At 31.8% G+C, this 14,576-nt stretch overlaps 1 protein-coding gene across 2 annotated transcripts in view; it reads right to left on the bottom strand.

Moving 5' to 3' along the window:
* Positions 1-3,174: 3,174 nt before the first annotated feature.
* SLC9B2_1 (Sodium/hydrogen exchanger 9B2) overlaps positions 3,175-14,576 on the bottom strand; it is a 62,475-nt gene continuing 51,073 nt past the window's right edge. Inside the window, exons 5-8 of one of the 2 annotated variants that reach the window (XM_012941927.2) lie at positions 13,117-13,972; positions 12,624-12,950; positions 7,123-7,337; positions 3,175-4,040 (exon numbers count right to left, since the gene is read on the bottom strand). In XM_012941927.2, coding sequence (XP_012797381.1) covers positions 3,777-4,040; positions 7,123-7,337; positions 12,624-12,950; positions 13,117-13,972 — 1,662 coding nt within the window. In that variant the 3' untranslated portion in view covers positions 3,175-3,776. Of the gene's footprint in view, positions 4,041-5,990; positions 6,687-7,122; positions 7,338-12,623; positions 13,054-13,116; positions 13,973-14,576 lie in introns of those variants that run through there. The other variant, XM_051211564.1, reaches the window with a different exon arrangement.

Here is a 14,576-nt window from a genome sequence, read left to right as displayed (position 1 = left end):
ATAATTAAAAGATGCAACTGCTTGGTAGGTTTTTCCACAAATAAATACGATGTAAGTCGGAGTTTCCAAGTGAATAATTCAATTAATCGATGAGCGGGAAAATCCATTTTATTAAAAGACAGAGTTTCTCTGGTTGATTTCACACCAGTTTGTTTGACTGTTTTAAAGAAATTCGTTTTTCTCTGTTTCAAATATTATATACACTAAAGTGTATTCTAGATTAATGTCAGTCTAGTTTTAAATCGATGGCGAAACGTATTATAAGATCTTAGTCTTAGGGAATTCGAACATCTAAACATATCAAAATGGGGGTTTGTGGATATTGTAGTAATTTTTAATACTTGAATTCATGAGTCGATTAAAGCTAAACCACCATGGAAAACCTAAAACACTGAATGGCCGTTTTGTCCTAGTACGAAATTCCTCATCATTGGACATCCATGATTATTTTGTTATGCAGTACTACTTTTGAATGGTCAAACCAAGAACATTTTGATTTCCGGGGAATACGGCCAGAGCATTGAGTTTGAAGATATTGCTTTACATCACAAATTAAGGACAACTTGTGAAAAAAGCGGATTATTATTAGGTTCTTCTTATGGCTATCTTACTTCTGAAATGGCACAACTCCATTATTTATGAATTCTTATTAAGATTTCAAGAATTCCTCTTGAAGTAACTCATTTGTAAGCACGTGATTAGCCATCAAGATTTTATTTCTATAATGTAAGCTATGATAACAAAAATATGCGTCTCACATTGTAGTAGTGCATATATATTCTGTCAATGATTAATTTTGATTCACTTTGATAACTATATTTCCTACTTCATAGTACCCGAATAAGTTTTTCTTTTGTTTCTGTTTCATATTATTCAATTAACTATATCGTTACTTGATTTGATTTACTTCATTTAAAGTTAACATCTAGTGAAAGTTATTCGAACAACAATCCAACTACTGAATTTCAGTTAGCATTCTACTATTGGTTTATGAATCTTAAGTGCTTGAAACTCACCAGTTAGAATCATCTTAGTTTGCTATGCTTGACTTACTGATTTTTAGAATTAGCTTTACTGCTAGGCTTAATCAAATCAGATCAGGATGAATATAGTGAGAACTTAAAACTTATCTTTATTTGATACTTCAAAAACTGTTTTTAAGCTTAATTTGTATTTACATAATTTGATATAATTGCCATGCGTCGACAAACTTTAGATGGCTCTCCTAAGCCTTTGATGATTATAAAAAGCCTAATCTTTTGGTCTAAACGTGAGAAAAACAAGTATTACATGTTAAACGTTATCATCATTATGTCATACAAACAAACGTCACGTCGCATCTTACTAATTAATAAATTTAGATGACATTTATTTGTAACAACCATTCCAAAGTACATTATAATATTTTACGTTTGGTCCATATTTGATATAATGATAAATCTGTGCTGTCCCAGCCTCATTAATTGACAGTATATGTTTGCGGAGATTGTTGTGTTTATATTTAGATAATGTATCGATCAATGTTAGACTACCACTAAAAACTTGGAAGGACTGAACAGTCGTTTCACTCTAGTATGGAACCTCTCAGAGGTGCATATCTACGACCCCGCATCCGGAATCCGAACCCAAGACTTTTGGTCTACGCACTGGAAATCTAAATCTCTAGTAAACGGAGCCAATTCACGATATCTCACGGATATCTTCCATTGTCTTCGATGAGTAACTGCCTCAAACCCGATATAGTTGAACTTCACTTGTCACGGCTTTACACTGAAGTTCCAAGAATTCTTTTTGTAAACTAGTCACTAGTGAGCACATGATAGTTATCAGTTTAGGCTTGTTCAAATGCATCATGTCATAATTTATGTTTTCTGTTGGTGAATAAAGATCATATTCTTTACACTGATTGATATCATTTCATAATTGACTGATTCACTTCATAATATATCTGATTAATCAATGATGTAGAAACTACTGATCTGGATAGCTACCATATTTCCTTATATACGCATTATATACGATGAATAACCTTATGTTATCATTTATTCAAGTATATTTCCTAATTGATAAAGTATTCATTTTGTGTTTTGATTTAAACGATTATTTACACATAAGTATTGTATTACATAATCACTTGTCATGAAGTTATCATTAACAAGTAGAAAGCATCAATTAAATTGTTTGTCAGAATTATTTATCTTAACGTTTATGAATTATAAGCAAAAAAATGATTTCATACAAGTTAATTAATTTATCTTCAATTCAGTGTTAAAGTTATTTGCTTCAATTGTACTCTAAAGACAGATGTTACTAACCAATTTCAACAGTAATAACGTCAATACATGAAATAACGGTAATGTTCACTACTAAAATAATTCTTCATTTCAACTAAATTATTTTAAACTTTATCAATTTAAAATGTAATATATAGTTGAATATAAACATTTATTTTTCATGTTCTATGGTGATTATTTGTGTAAATTCACTTGATATTGTTTGGCTTGTATCTTCCCATCGACGTTCAAGACTGTAATCGAGTCCCAAATAGGACGAAACACGCATCCTGGATTTCACTGCTAGCCACTATCTATCATTGCTTACGAAAAGATCATTAGTTTCTAATGTATTTTATCCAATTTATCTTACAGTCCAACGTTCTTATTCTATGCATAATCGTGTATGCAAGTATGTAATTATATTTAGGTAGGTGCTCAGTAAAAATATTTTCTGAGATATTAAACTTGTTAATCGAATTTACAAGATTACGAACGACTAAGATTTCATTATGTAAGTACTTCATATTATTATATAATAATAGAAAAAGACCTATGAACAGAAATCATCAAAATACGTTTCTGAAAGAGTGAATGCAAACTAATTCACTAAACTGAATCAGGTAGATCTAGTTATTACAACTACCACTGTCTTGGGTTCGAATCTCGTGAGGCGCAATCATTGGATGTTCCCTGCTAAGGATTCGTATACTAGAACGAAACGACCATCCAGTACTTCCAAGATTTTCATGATGGTCTAACTTCAATAGAATTATGAATTCAACTATAAAATTACTAAAATCTCCACAAAACCCCCTTCTGATAATAATCTTTCTAACAACTGATAAACTTAATAGACTTCTGTACAATACATGACATATAACTTAATCACAAATACTGATCAAGATATAGATATAAATATATATATGTATGAATTTTGTATTACTACATGACTATACTATATTCTATATGTTAACATGCAAACAATGAAGAAAATTTAAACTGAACATAACGAAGGAATAAATGAATGAATCTGATATAAATTTATCAAATGATTATTAAAATTAAATAAGATATGTTTCTATAAAGAGAGAGAACATTAATAAATATGATGGAACTGTACAATAAAAACTGAGAAAAAGAATTCTATAGAGTAATATGTTTGTTTGTTTGTTTGTATGTTTCAAACAAATCAATTGTAACGCTACGTTTTAAATTTTATGAATCAAAAAAAAGAAAGAAAAGAAAAAGAAAGAAAAAAAGAAAAGAAAACACTATTTGAAATAGATTAAACGTAATTTTTTATTTTATTCTTTTATATCATTAACTAATATCTACTTGGTATTATTGTAAAAATTAATTGTGGATGAAGTCGTTTATTTTGTTCTCTTTTCTTTTCTTTTAATAAAGAAAAGAAAATCTATTAAATCGTAAACAAAAACAAAAAAAAAGAGAAAAGAGGTAAATGTAAACATGAAATAATCATGTATATATTGAATTGACTTATAATTTTGTATTACGTACAGTATTTAATTGAGATGATTTATTACTATGATGAATGTTTTGATCAGATTTATATATTTTTTTATTGATTATATCATTGGATTGAGCAGAATTTGATTTAAGTGAATGTTTAGGATTAGTACGTTCTATTAATACTTGTGATGATTGAATATCTTGACGTAATAAATATGGTGCAGTAAGTGGCATTAAAATAGCACCTATTGGAGCAGTAATTAATATTGAAATTGCAGCCAATGTAACAACCTAAATAGGAAAAAAAAAATAAAATAATCATAAATATTATTATATTCTAGTGATGATTAAATTACGAGTAACCTCTGAGATCTATTAATGGACTAATTTTATATATGTATTCCTATTGTATAAATGTTTAGTAACTAGATTGTATATATTTATATTCCTCTTATTATAAGCTTCATTTTGACTTATAATTTATTATCATACGATTTACTGTTCTTAAGTTATATACAGTTTGCTAATCACTGTCTCCCACGTTCATAGACACTTTTTGGTTTTATTGTGTATAAATGTTATTTCCTATTTTATGGTGTGATGTGGTCTGTTTGGCTGGCATATAAACTGAGTATGTTTGAAATAAAGGATTCGCGTGGAGAAAGCTGTTATTGATGTTCTAGACTCAAATGGATGGGCTAGGGGAGCAAGTGACCAATAAGGACGCTAGACAGATCAGACCTGGCAAACGTTATTGGTTAGTACAGTACATGAGTGAGTAAGTCGGATTTCGATTGACGAATAAATTATGTGATAACTAGACGGACTGAAAGTCACAACAAATATAGCACGAATCGTCATATTCTTTTTCCTAAATTTACAGTGTAATACTTATATTTTAGACGAATTAATAAAACTATATGCATAATCTATATATCTAACATAGTAAATCATGACTAAATGTAATAATAACATAATTTTATAGACAATACTGTAATATGTCAACGTCAACTAATAACCCATAATTCGGTAATAAATGTATATCAGTTAAAATTGTCACACTATATAAACATAGAAATATGAAATTATGAAGATGGATATCGAAGTGGTAGAATCATTCATTATTGATACTAAAACAAGATTAGCCAAAATGAATAATAATTCTAGAAGAGAGAAAAAAACGGTATTAAAATGGTTTTTTTTGGAAATCAGAATCCATCAGTAGACAAAGAATGAATAGATCTGTAAATATTTCCAATCACTAGTCGTGATAACTGAATGAACTCTAGATGAATAGGTTACATCTTGTGATATGGACCAAAATAACAGGTAATAAATACGAAGACTGATCACATTTCCCAGTTTAGTTCACCAATCTAATTTCTAATCTACCTCCGACTCCAGCCAACATTGAGCGCTAAATCAAGTGGTGTTCAGACTAAGAAAAAATAACTGTTTCAAACATTTCCATAGACGAAGATTCATTACTTAGTCAATCCTCCATACTTGTCAAATACCATACACTGAAACTTTCTATTGCTCACTCTATTATTATATAATACATAAACATTGCTTCCAAGCAATTCATGATTAAGTGCAAGAAACCTACTGATTTCCATTATTTTGAAAGTAATCCAGAGTTTTGCATACATACATTGCTCTCTTTTCTAAGAGTTACACGGTTTAAAAGAATGATTTATTCGTACCACCTTTACGTAATTAAATATTTATCAGCCACTACGAAAAATAAACTATTAGAAAATATTTATTTCCACTATGTAGATTTTTTTGTATTCGCACTGTGGTTCTAATGAAGCTTTTAAATAGTATAATTCAAACTAACATCAAAATGTTTTGTAACTAATTATTATATCAAATCGTTTTGCTAAAATGGATCATTTTTAGGTTAATCCAATTATCAGTAGTTTATATTATAATAAGTGAACTATTTCAAGACCGGAAGATCATTTTGGAGCCTTGAGGTGTCAAAAGATACATATATATATTTTTATTTCTTCGTACAGTTAAGCAAGTTCAATGTAATTAGAAAGAATCAGAAGGGGTTTTGTGGAGATTTTAGTAATTTCAATAGTTGAAATCATGAGTCAATTGAAGCTACACCACCATGGAAAACCTGGGAGCACTGAACGGCCGTTTCGTCCCGGGTTCGAATCTCGCGGGGAGCGGGATCGTGGATGCGCACTGCTGAGGAGTCCCATACGAAACGACCGTCCAATGTTTCCAGGTTTTCTGTGGTGGTCTAGCTTCAATTGACTCATGAGTTCAACTATTGTAATTATAAAGATTACTAAATATAAATTAACACAAAGTCATTGATTTTATTTCACTAAATCATGAAGAGTTAATATAAGGATTTGGTAACATGATGGAGCAATCGTGATTTGTAATTAAGGGTGGGTGAACACATACCAAAATGGTTGCAGAAACAAATGGATTCCAATGGTCGAATAAGATCACATGATAGACAGACATCATCCTCCACTGCGAAACATATGATTGAGACTGGTCATAAGGTTGACATCAAATCAGCATTTGCAATGTTATACAAAAGCCTTCAAGGACGTATACTAAAGTTTATTGAAGCCTTGGATATACGGAAATTAAAACCCCCTTTATGTGTTCAAAAAATTTGTCCTTACAATTAACCTACGCTGGTAATACTGATTTATTATCCAGAGTGGTGATCACATTTGTTTTTGTGTGCTCTAATATTATTTTTTTCTTTGTCATGACTTACCTTTAACCTGTCTAGTTGACCTTTTAATTTTCATATATAAATGTTCTCAACAAGTATATGTGTGATCAGATTGTTCGAAACGTATTGCCCAAATATATTACATAATTCTGATAAATTTCGTCTTCTCATTGCATTATCGAAACATGGAGTGAAATAACTAGGCATTCAATTCTGCTCTTCTTTATTCAATGAAAGAAACAGTCAAATAAGCAGCAAATTACACACGAGTACCATAATTTACATCATAAACTGAGCATGAACGACCATCGAAAGCCAAAAGACATTGAACTGTTGTTTCGACCTAGTATAGGACTATTCAGTATTATACAGTCACGACCCTAAAAATGGATTAAACTCAGGACCTTCAGGTCTAGCAGCTAGCACTTAACCTCTAAACTACTGAGCAATTATCTACTGATTTACATCTATAACGCCATTAAAACTATCAATATTTTTCGCACACCCTACATAATTAAACTCCATTAGTCAATACTTCTCATTTGACCTCCTGGAATTACATCTACAAATTAGCACTACTGAAAACATGATTAGTATCATTTACATAAGAAAATTGTTTTACAACAACAGAAGTCTTTGAAGCAAATCAACACTCACCTGTTCCCCCCAATCAATTATTTCTGCATTTGAATTCAATTGTCTAGCTGTATCCAGTGCAACTGGTCCAACAGCTGCTTGTACGGTAGCTTTTGGTAACCACGCAAATGATATAAACAAGCGTTCACGCATATTTAACTTTGATGGCAAAACAGCTACCATTGTTGCAGCTAAACGAGCAACTAGAGCAAGTAAGAATGCACCGATTCCACGTCCTAATATTTAATAAAACAACGAAAATTCATGCAATTTTAAGTCGACATATTACGTAATAGATAAATTTTAAAACCGACTATGAAATCAAAGTAAATCTAACTTTAAATAAATAATCATGAATTTCAGCTGTTTAACAGTTTATCTTCAAACTATACATAGTGATGAAATGATTTAATTTAAAAAGAGTTGTTTTGTGCAAACATGTGAGTCGTTAACAAAAACATGAATACATCCACTGACAGGTCAATTCAATGTCAATAATTTTGTCTAAAAACACTTTTTACAGATAATTAATAACCAATGACAAGACTAGTCAGGATTTCAAATGTTAATTATATAGTCGAACTCCAGCTGAAAATTGGGCTCATATTATTCACTTACTAAACTACAATGAAAATATGGATAAATATTAATAAATAATAAATATCATATTTTGTTATTAAGATTATGAACCGACTGATGTTAGACCAACATTGAAGAACTGGAAGCACTGGACGACAGTTGCGTCCTAGTATGAGACTCCTTAGTAGTACGCATTCATGATCTCGTATTCAGGGCTATAAGCTCTAGAACACTGGGCCGGCATCCAACGGTGTTAATGTCTAACTTCAACCAATCCTTGAGGTTAGGCGTTCGCGCGCGTGGCCGAAAGCCCTGGGTTCAAATCCCGCAAGCGGAATCGTGAATGAGCACTGCTGAGAAGTCCCACAATAGGACGAAACGACCAGTACTTCCAGATTTTCTATGGTGGTCTATCTTTAATTGACTCATGATCTCAACTATTAAAATTTTTAATAAAGGTTTAAAATTTATGTAAACAGTAATAAAAACACCATTTGTTCAATAAAATGTAATTCATATCAGAATAAGATATATTGGCTTGGATATATCAATAATTAGTTAGTTCAGATTTGACCAAATTGTGTAGTATAGAGTATACTTGCTCACATAGGGTTGTCACATAAATTTATATGACTGAAAAGCTGAGAAAGACTCAAATATATAATTATGCTAATAACAGATCTTTGAAGTTATCATTACTTGTGATGAATAAACACTTAATTACCTTTTCTTCACTCACGTCTGAAATACTTTAATTTACATATTTTTTACCATGTCTCCATACATTTCATGACGTTTTATTGTTACTAATGAGAAGGCTACACTTTTTAATAGTTTTATTCATTCAATAAATCCAAATTAGTATTTAACAGTAACAGAAAGTAGATAAAGTAACGTAAACTAATATCAGTCAATAGGATTCAAGTAACAAACTGTAATTATCAGTGTAGGGTTGTGGCAACTGCTGAGTTTGAGTTCAGATCATGAATCGAATTTCATTGAAATCATGAACTGATCAATGTTAAACCGCCATTGAAAACCTGAAAGCTTTGCATGGCCATTTCGTTCTAATATGGAACTCCTCAACAGTGAACATCCACAATCTCATCTAATACAATGGAAGATGGTCGCTTAATATAGTGGATTGGTTCAAGTTACACATTAACACGAGTAAATCTTGGATCAGTGATCTAGAGGTTAAGCGTTCGTGCGCGTACCTGAAAGCCCTAGGTTTGAATTCCGCGGGTGGGATTGTGTGTAAGCACTGCTGAGGAGTCCCACAATAGGACGAAACGACCATCCAGTGCTTCCATATTTTCTATGGTGGTCTAACACCAATCGATCCATGAACTATAATATCTACAAAAACCATCGTTCTGAAAATAAATATTTCTGTAAACTATAATTGTAAGTTGCATAGTTTATATTTATATTGTTCATTTGAAAAGTATCACATAGAAGTGTTAAATGCAATTCGAATGACTTAAGAAACATTATATATATACATAATGAAGATAGTTAAATTTTAAAGGTTAACAATATCAAATAACATCTATTTACCTTATAGCAATCTGATTGATTATAATCTTTAAATTACCAAATAGTTTGCTAGTATATATATTTTATTGTATGAACTTGGATAAAAGCCATTCTAAACTAAAGTTTAACACTATTACAATAATTATTTTATATCTGATAAATTACTGAAGAAGATATTTGAAAGGAATAAATACAATAAGATGATAATCGATATCAGATATAATTGATGATCTATCGAACCACAGGAAAACGCTAATAGTAGTAATAGTAATAACAATAATAATAATAATAATAATATCAACGCAAACTCTTTTCAAAAACAAATTTAGTTGTATTGTGGTGTGTGCTACTTATATTGACATAGGTAGTATATAATGTTAGTCGTGAACAGAAGGTATGACAGCAGAGAGACAAAAGGATCGAACAGAAAAGAATGGAACCAAGATGCAATTTCTATGAAAATGCAAGAACAATGTAGTCCGAGTCATTATGAGACAACTGATGGACATTTTGCAAATTAAGCATATACTTTATGATTGTTAGATTTTATTAACAAGTCCAGTAAGATTGTGTGAATTACATTCGATTGTCCCCACTCTCTTGTTCTGTTCACTATAGTATCACTTGAAGTGTATAGAAAAAGAAGACTACATCTGTAGATAATTTATATACATAGGATTTTCATTCCTGTTTTGTTTATAAAAGAAAGAATTAAAATTGTTTAAGCTATGATCTATAGAATTAAACAATTAAAATCATTAAACAGTAAAACTCAAGATTGTAATATTTATCACTATTGGGTTTTGAAGATTATTAAGATTGATTAAGATCATGAACTGATTGATGTTAGACCACCATTAAAAACTTGCGCATCTACAATCCCGCTCATGGGATTCAAACAAACGGCTTTTGGCCACGCGCGCGAATACTTAACCTCTAGATCACTGATCCAAGATTCAATGGTGTTAATGTGTAAATTGAACCAATCCACTATATTAGCCGACCATCTTCCATTGTATTAGATGAGATTGTGGATGTTCACTATTGAGGAGTTCCATATTAGAACAAAATAGCCGTCCAACTCTCACAAGGTTTTCAATGATGGTCTAGCTTCAATTGACTTATGGTGTCAACTATATTAATTTCCTAATTTTCCCTCAAACTATACTTAAAGTGTTTTTTTCTTTTTCCTACGGTTACATGTAAAACAAAACAAACAAATGAAAACCAGTTACAACAAAAATTATCCCATTTTATTTCATGCTAGATTTTAACGAATTCTACATAAATTTATTCAAGTTAATCAATAAATTTGGGAACTATTTAAAGTGAATCTCATTAAAGTTCTGATTATAGAATAAATAATATACAATGAAAATTAATATCTTATAAATCTTTCATTTAAAGCATAAAAACTACCATTTGATAAGAAGAATATAAACTAGTTCAAATTGTTACATCTAAATGTATAAAATTAGAGAAAACAAGATAATAAGAATTAATTGTATTGAATGATCATATCAAATTCATTTGGTGTTGTTTTACTTGTATCTTCCGATTGTTATTTAAGACTGCAATTGATCAGTCTCTTCTTGGCATATATGCATCCTGTATCGGTTGCCTCGATATTGCCTTAAATCACAAGTACTATAGGTAAAGATGGATAGTGGCTAGCAGTAGAATCCAGGATACGTGTTTCGTCCTATCAGGGACTCGTCAGCTGAATGTACCTGTATCCCAGAGTCGATGTTCACTCCGAGACCACATATGCTAACATGAGACTGATCAATTGCAGTCCTTAATAACAATGAGAAGATAGAAGTAAAACAACACCAAGTGAATTTATACTTTACCCCAGCACACAAGCAGGTAGCTATTAAGACTCAGTAGCTTAGTGGAGAACGTGATCACGTTTCAAGTGAACGATACTGGTTTCGAGTTACAAAGTCGATATCAGCTCTGGATTGCAGGTGTATCCAGCTGACGAGTGCCAAACAGGGCGAAACGATCGTCCTGTATTCCACTGCTAGCCACTATCTATCTTTACTTCGAATAGGATATCAGTTTACCTTGATTTGTTATAAAAGATTTCGAATAATTTATTTTTATGGTTAATTTCTTATACATTACAAATCACAAACAGATGATCGACAGTTTCTAATAAACTGATTGTTAGTTTAATATAAAGAGAATTTTTTTTCTCATCAACTTCCATATCACTAAAATTGAATATTAACTCAAAACAATGGAATGTTCACTAGTGACTAGCTTCGTGAGGGGATCCTCAGAGTTCTTGTGAGAAGCTGTTACCAGAGGAGCTTGTCCGTGTCGGATAGAGACAGGTGTCTACCTCAGTACAATGGAAGATGGTTGCGCAATTTCGTGGATTAGTCGAGGTCAAACATTAACACAGTTGGATGCCGGCTTAATGGTATGGAAGTTAAGTATTCACACGCGAGGCTGAAGACCCTAGGTTCGAATCCCGAGAGCGGGATCATGGATGCGTACTTCTGAGGAGTTTCATAATAGGGCGAAACGGATGTCAATTGCTTTCAGGTTTTCAATGGTGGTCTAACATCAACTGGTTCATGATCTCAATCAAAAACTTAGTAATCTCTACAAATATTGATTTTTCAAAGTAGCTATGGTAGTAAACTTTATGAACTTTTCTCAGATTCTTTACTTATCTCGACAATACATATGAAATCGGTTATAAATGTAAAGGTGAAAAAAAGAGAACTTACTGATGCCTAGATTTCATAAGATTAACTGTTGTGACTCGAAATTTCGTTTATTTTTTTACTGTATTTTTTTTAAGTAAATTATAATAACATCAATTTATTTTGCATATTTGTTGTATTTTAAATGTCTACTGAATGGAACACTGCGAAATTTGCCCGATATGGAGAACCAATAAGAAGTAGCCTAATGTAAAGGTCGATCGATGACAATCAGAATTAACATAATGGCCAAGTGCATTTTTGTGGAATGAATCAGTGAATTTCCTAAGGATAGAGCGGTATATATATATATATATATATATATATATATATATATATATATATATATATATATATATATATAGTATTTGTGCATTTCATTCGCTAGTCCAATGCACTTTCTTGCTCAAGTAGCCAGTTGTGGTGTTAGCGCATAGCACACCGTGTATCATTATCACATTCTAGACACCGCATATCACAACATTAACTACATCGAGAAATACAGACAATGTAATAAATTATCTTCAGTATTATTATGGAGTAGGTTCTAAGGATCAAAACCCTTACATTATACTGAAACAGTACAACTAAAATCATCAAGAATCTAACTTTAATGAATATGTACACTTTAATAGAATTACTTTCATTCGAAATATATAACAATAATATAAGCTAGAAAATTACCAGTTGAACCACCAGGCATATGTAGTATGTCTACTTCTGATCCTATTAAAGAAAACAGAATAGGTTGAACAAACCACCATGTGACTGCCATGGTTCTTCTCATTGAATTCAAACAAGCCAATCCACGTTCAACAGGTGTAGCTGGAACAACAACATCACTGAAAGGTTGCTCTTGATTATTAGGACTGTCAAAATTGTTCTCATCATGATCATCATCTGGTCTTTCTGTTTCGTTGGATGAGCATTCATCATTTTCTTCAACTTCTTCAACTTTTTCGACCGGTTGGTTGTTGTAAAATGGTGAGTACTGATCCGGAAATGGTGCAACTAGTCAAAAATGTCAGGGTAACATAATTAATCACTACAGAAATGAGATTTAAGTAACTTCAAAAATAAAACACTATTTATTAAATATTTGATGCGATATACATTAAATTAGTCTTAATTATTAAAAACATTGTAACGAAAATCATACAATATCATATCAACTTACGAATTCTACGCCTTGACCTGTTCATATGACGTAAAGCGTTTGCACTAGATGGACTCCTTCCTCGGCGAAACTGCTGAGACACGGAAAATGATTCCAGTTCGTAGTGAGCAGTAGGTTCAGGCAGACTAAATCTTCGAGATGCTTTTGGTTTTTGAAAAGTGATTGTCGATGTTTGCTGAGTATGTTGCTGGTAACTATTCTGTTGAGGTTGTTTGGCTAAAGATCCCTCTACTTTTTTCTCATTACCAGTAGCTGCTACTGCAACAGCTAAAGAAGGAAGATCTCCTCGTTTCCTGTCACCATCAGATGGGAGGCGATTACGGAGGCTGCTGCGGTTACTATGTTCACCCGATGAATGCTGGCCATACTGCTGACGCAAAATTGAGCAATAGTAAGGATGAAATTCTACCAACGATTCAAGTATGTTTGGATTGTTTAGATCTTTCTGATGCTTCATCATACTTTCTGAGTCAATATCATCATCAGAATGCCTATATTTTTCATCAATGGATTCAAGCTTCGAGGGGGCTATCTTAAGGTTTTCTTGAGAGTCTTCATTAGTAAGGACAGAATCTCTTGACGAAGACAGATTAGGTTTATCTGTTTTTGGTTTCGCTTGATAATTTGAATTTTCATAATGTTGGTTTTGTGCATTATTTGATGATGATTCCGTTGGTATACTTGCTGACTGCGTTAAACGCCATGGAAATCCGCTCCGCCAACCAGTTGCCACGATAAAAGCTAAAGTTAAACATGACAATGCACCTCCACCTGGTAAATGTATTGCGACCGAACCGATTAACCCAGTTATTGCAAAGCACACCAGAAGTATACCTCGAATGAAATGGGAATGCTCCTGAAATATTAAAAAACATATGTTTAGTCAACATTACCGATATGCATTCGTGACAGACCATCGGTTCAACCTAGGTTAGTTGGAAAAGTAATTATAAGGCCAGATCTGTTCGAAACTACTAATAAATGTTTTTCATAACTGACACTCTAATAGGTATTTATCCACAAGCTTAGGCCTTGTAAATATGGAAGATTATTACACCGTTGAGGATTTTCTTATTTGATCTTAATCATGGTAAGTCTTTGATTACTCTTTATCAAATATTTTACATATTCAAAGGAGATAGTTACGATTGTATTCTCATTATTTTAGAAGTGTCAAGTGAATAGTTAACTGGTAACTGTTTTCTGTTTTATGATTTTATACTTCACTACTAAAGCTTTAGTTCGTCTACTGCTTCTTACGTGTATTTTTTTCAAATACATATGATTTCTACCTGGAAATGCGGCTTTTGCTTTGGTTATTGAATAAAATAACATCATGTCTCACAACTAAGGTACCAAGGCCAAAATAATAAAGCCATAATCTAAACTCTCATCTTTGTTTTCAATCATATGTTTGCAGTGGTTTCAGTCATTCACTTCCACACAAAGAATCAATACTG

This window comes from Schistosoma haematobium, chromosome 1 (genome assembly GCF_000699445.3).
Source record: "Schistosoma haematobium chromosome 1, whole genome shotgun sequence".
In the NCBI taxonomy this organism is placed as follows: Eukaryota; Metazoa; Platyhelminthes; class Trematoda; order Strigeidida; family Schistosomatidae; genus Schistosoma; species Schistosoma haematobium.
The sequence above is the reverse complement of the archived record's forward strand: the minus strand, read 5'-3'. Positions and strand labels throughout refer to the sequence as shown.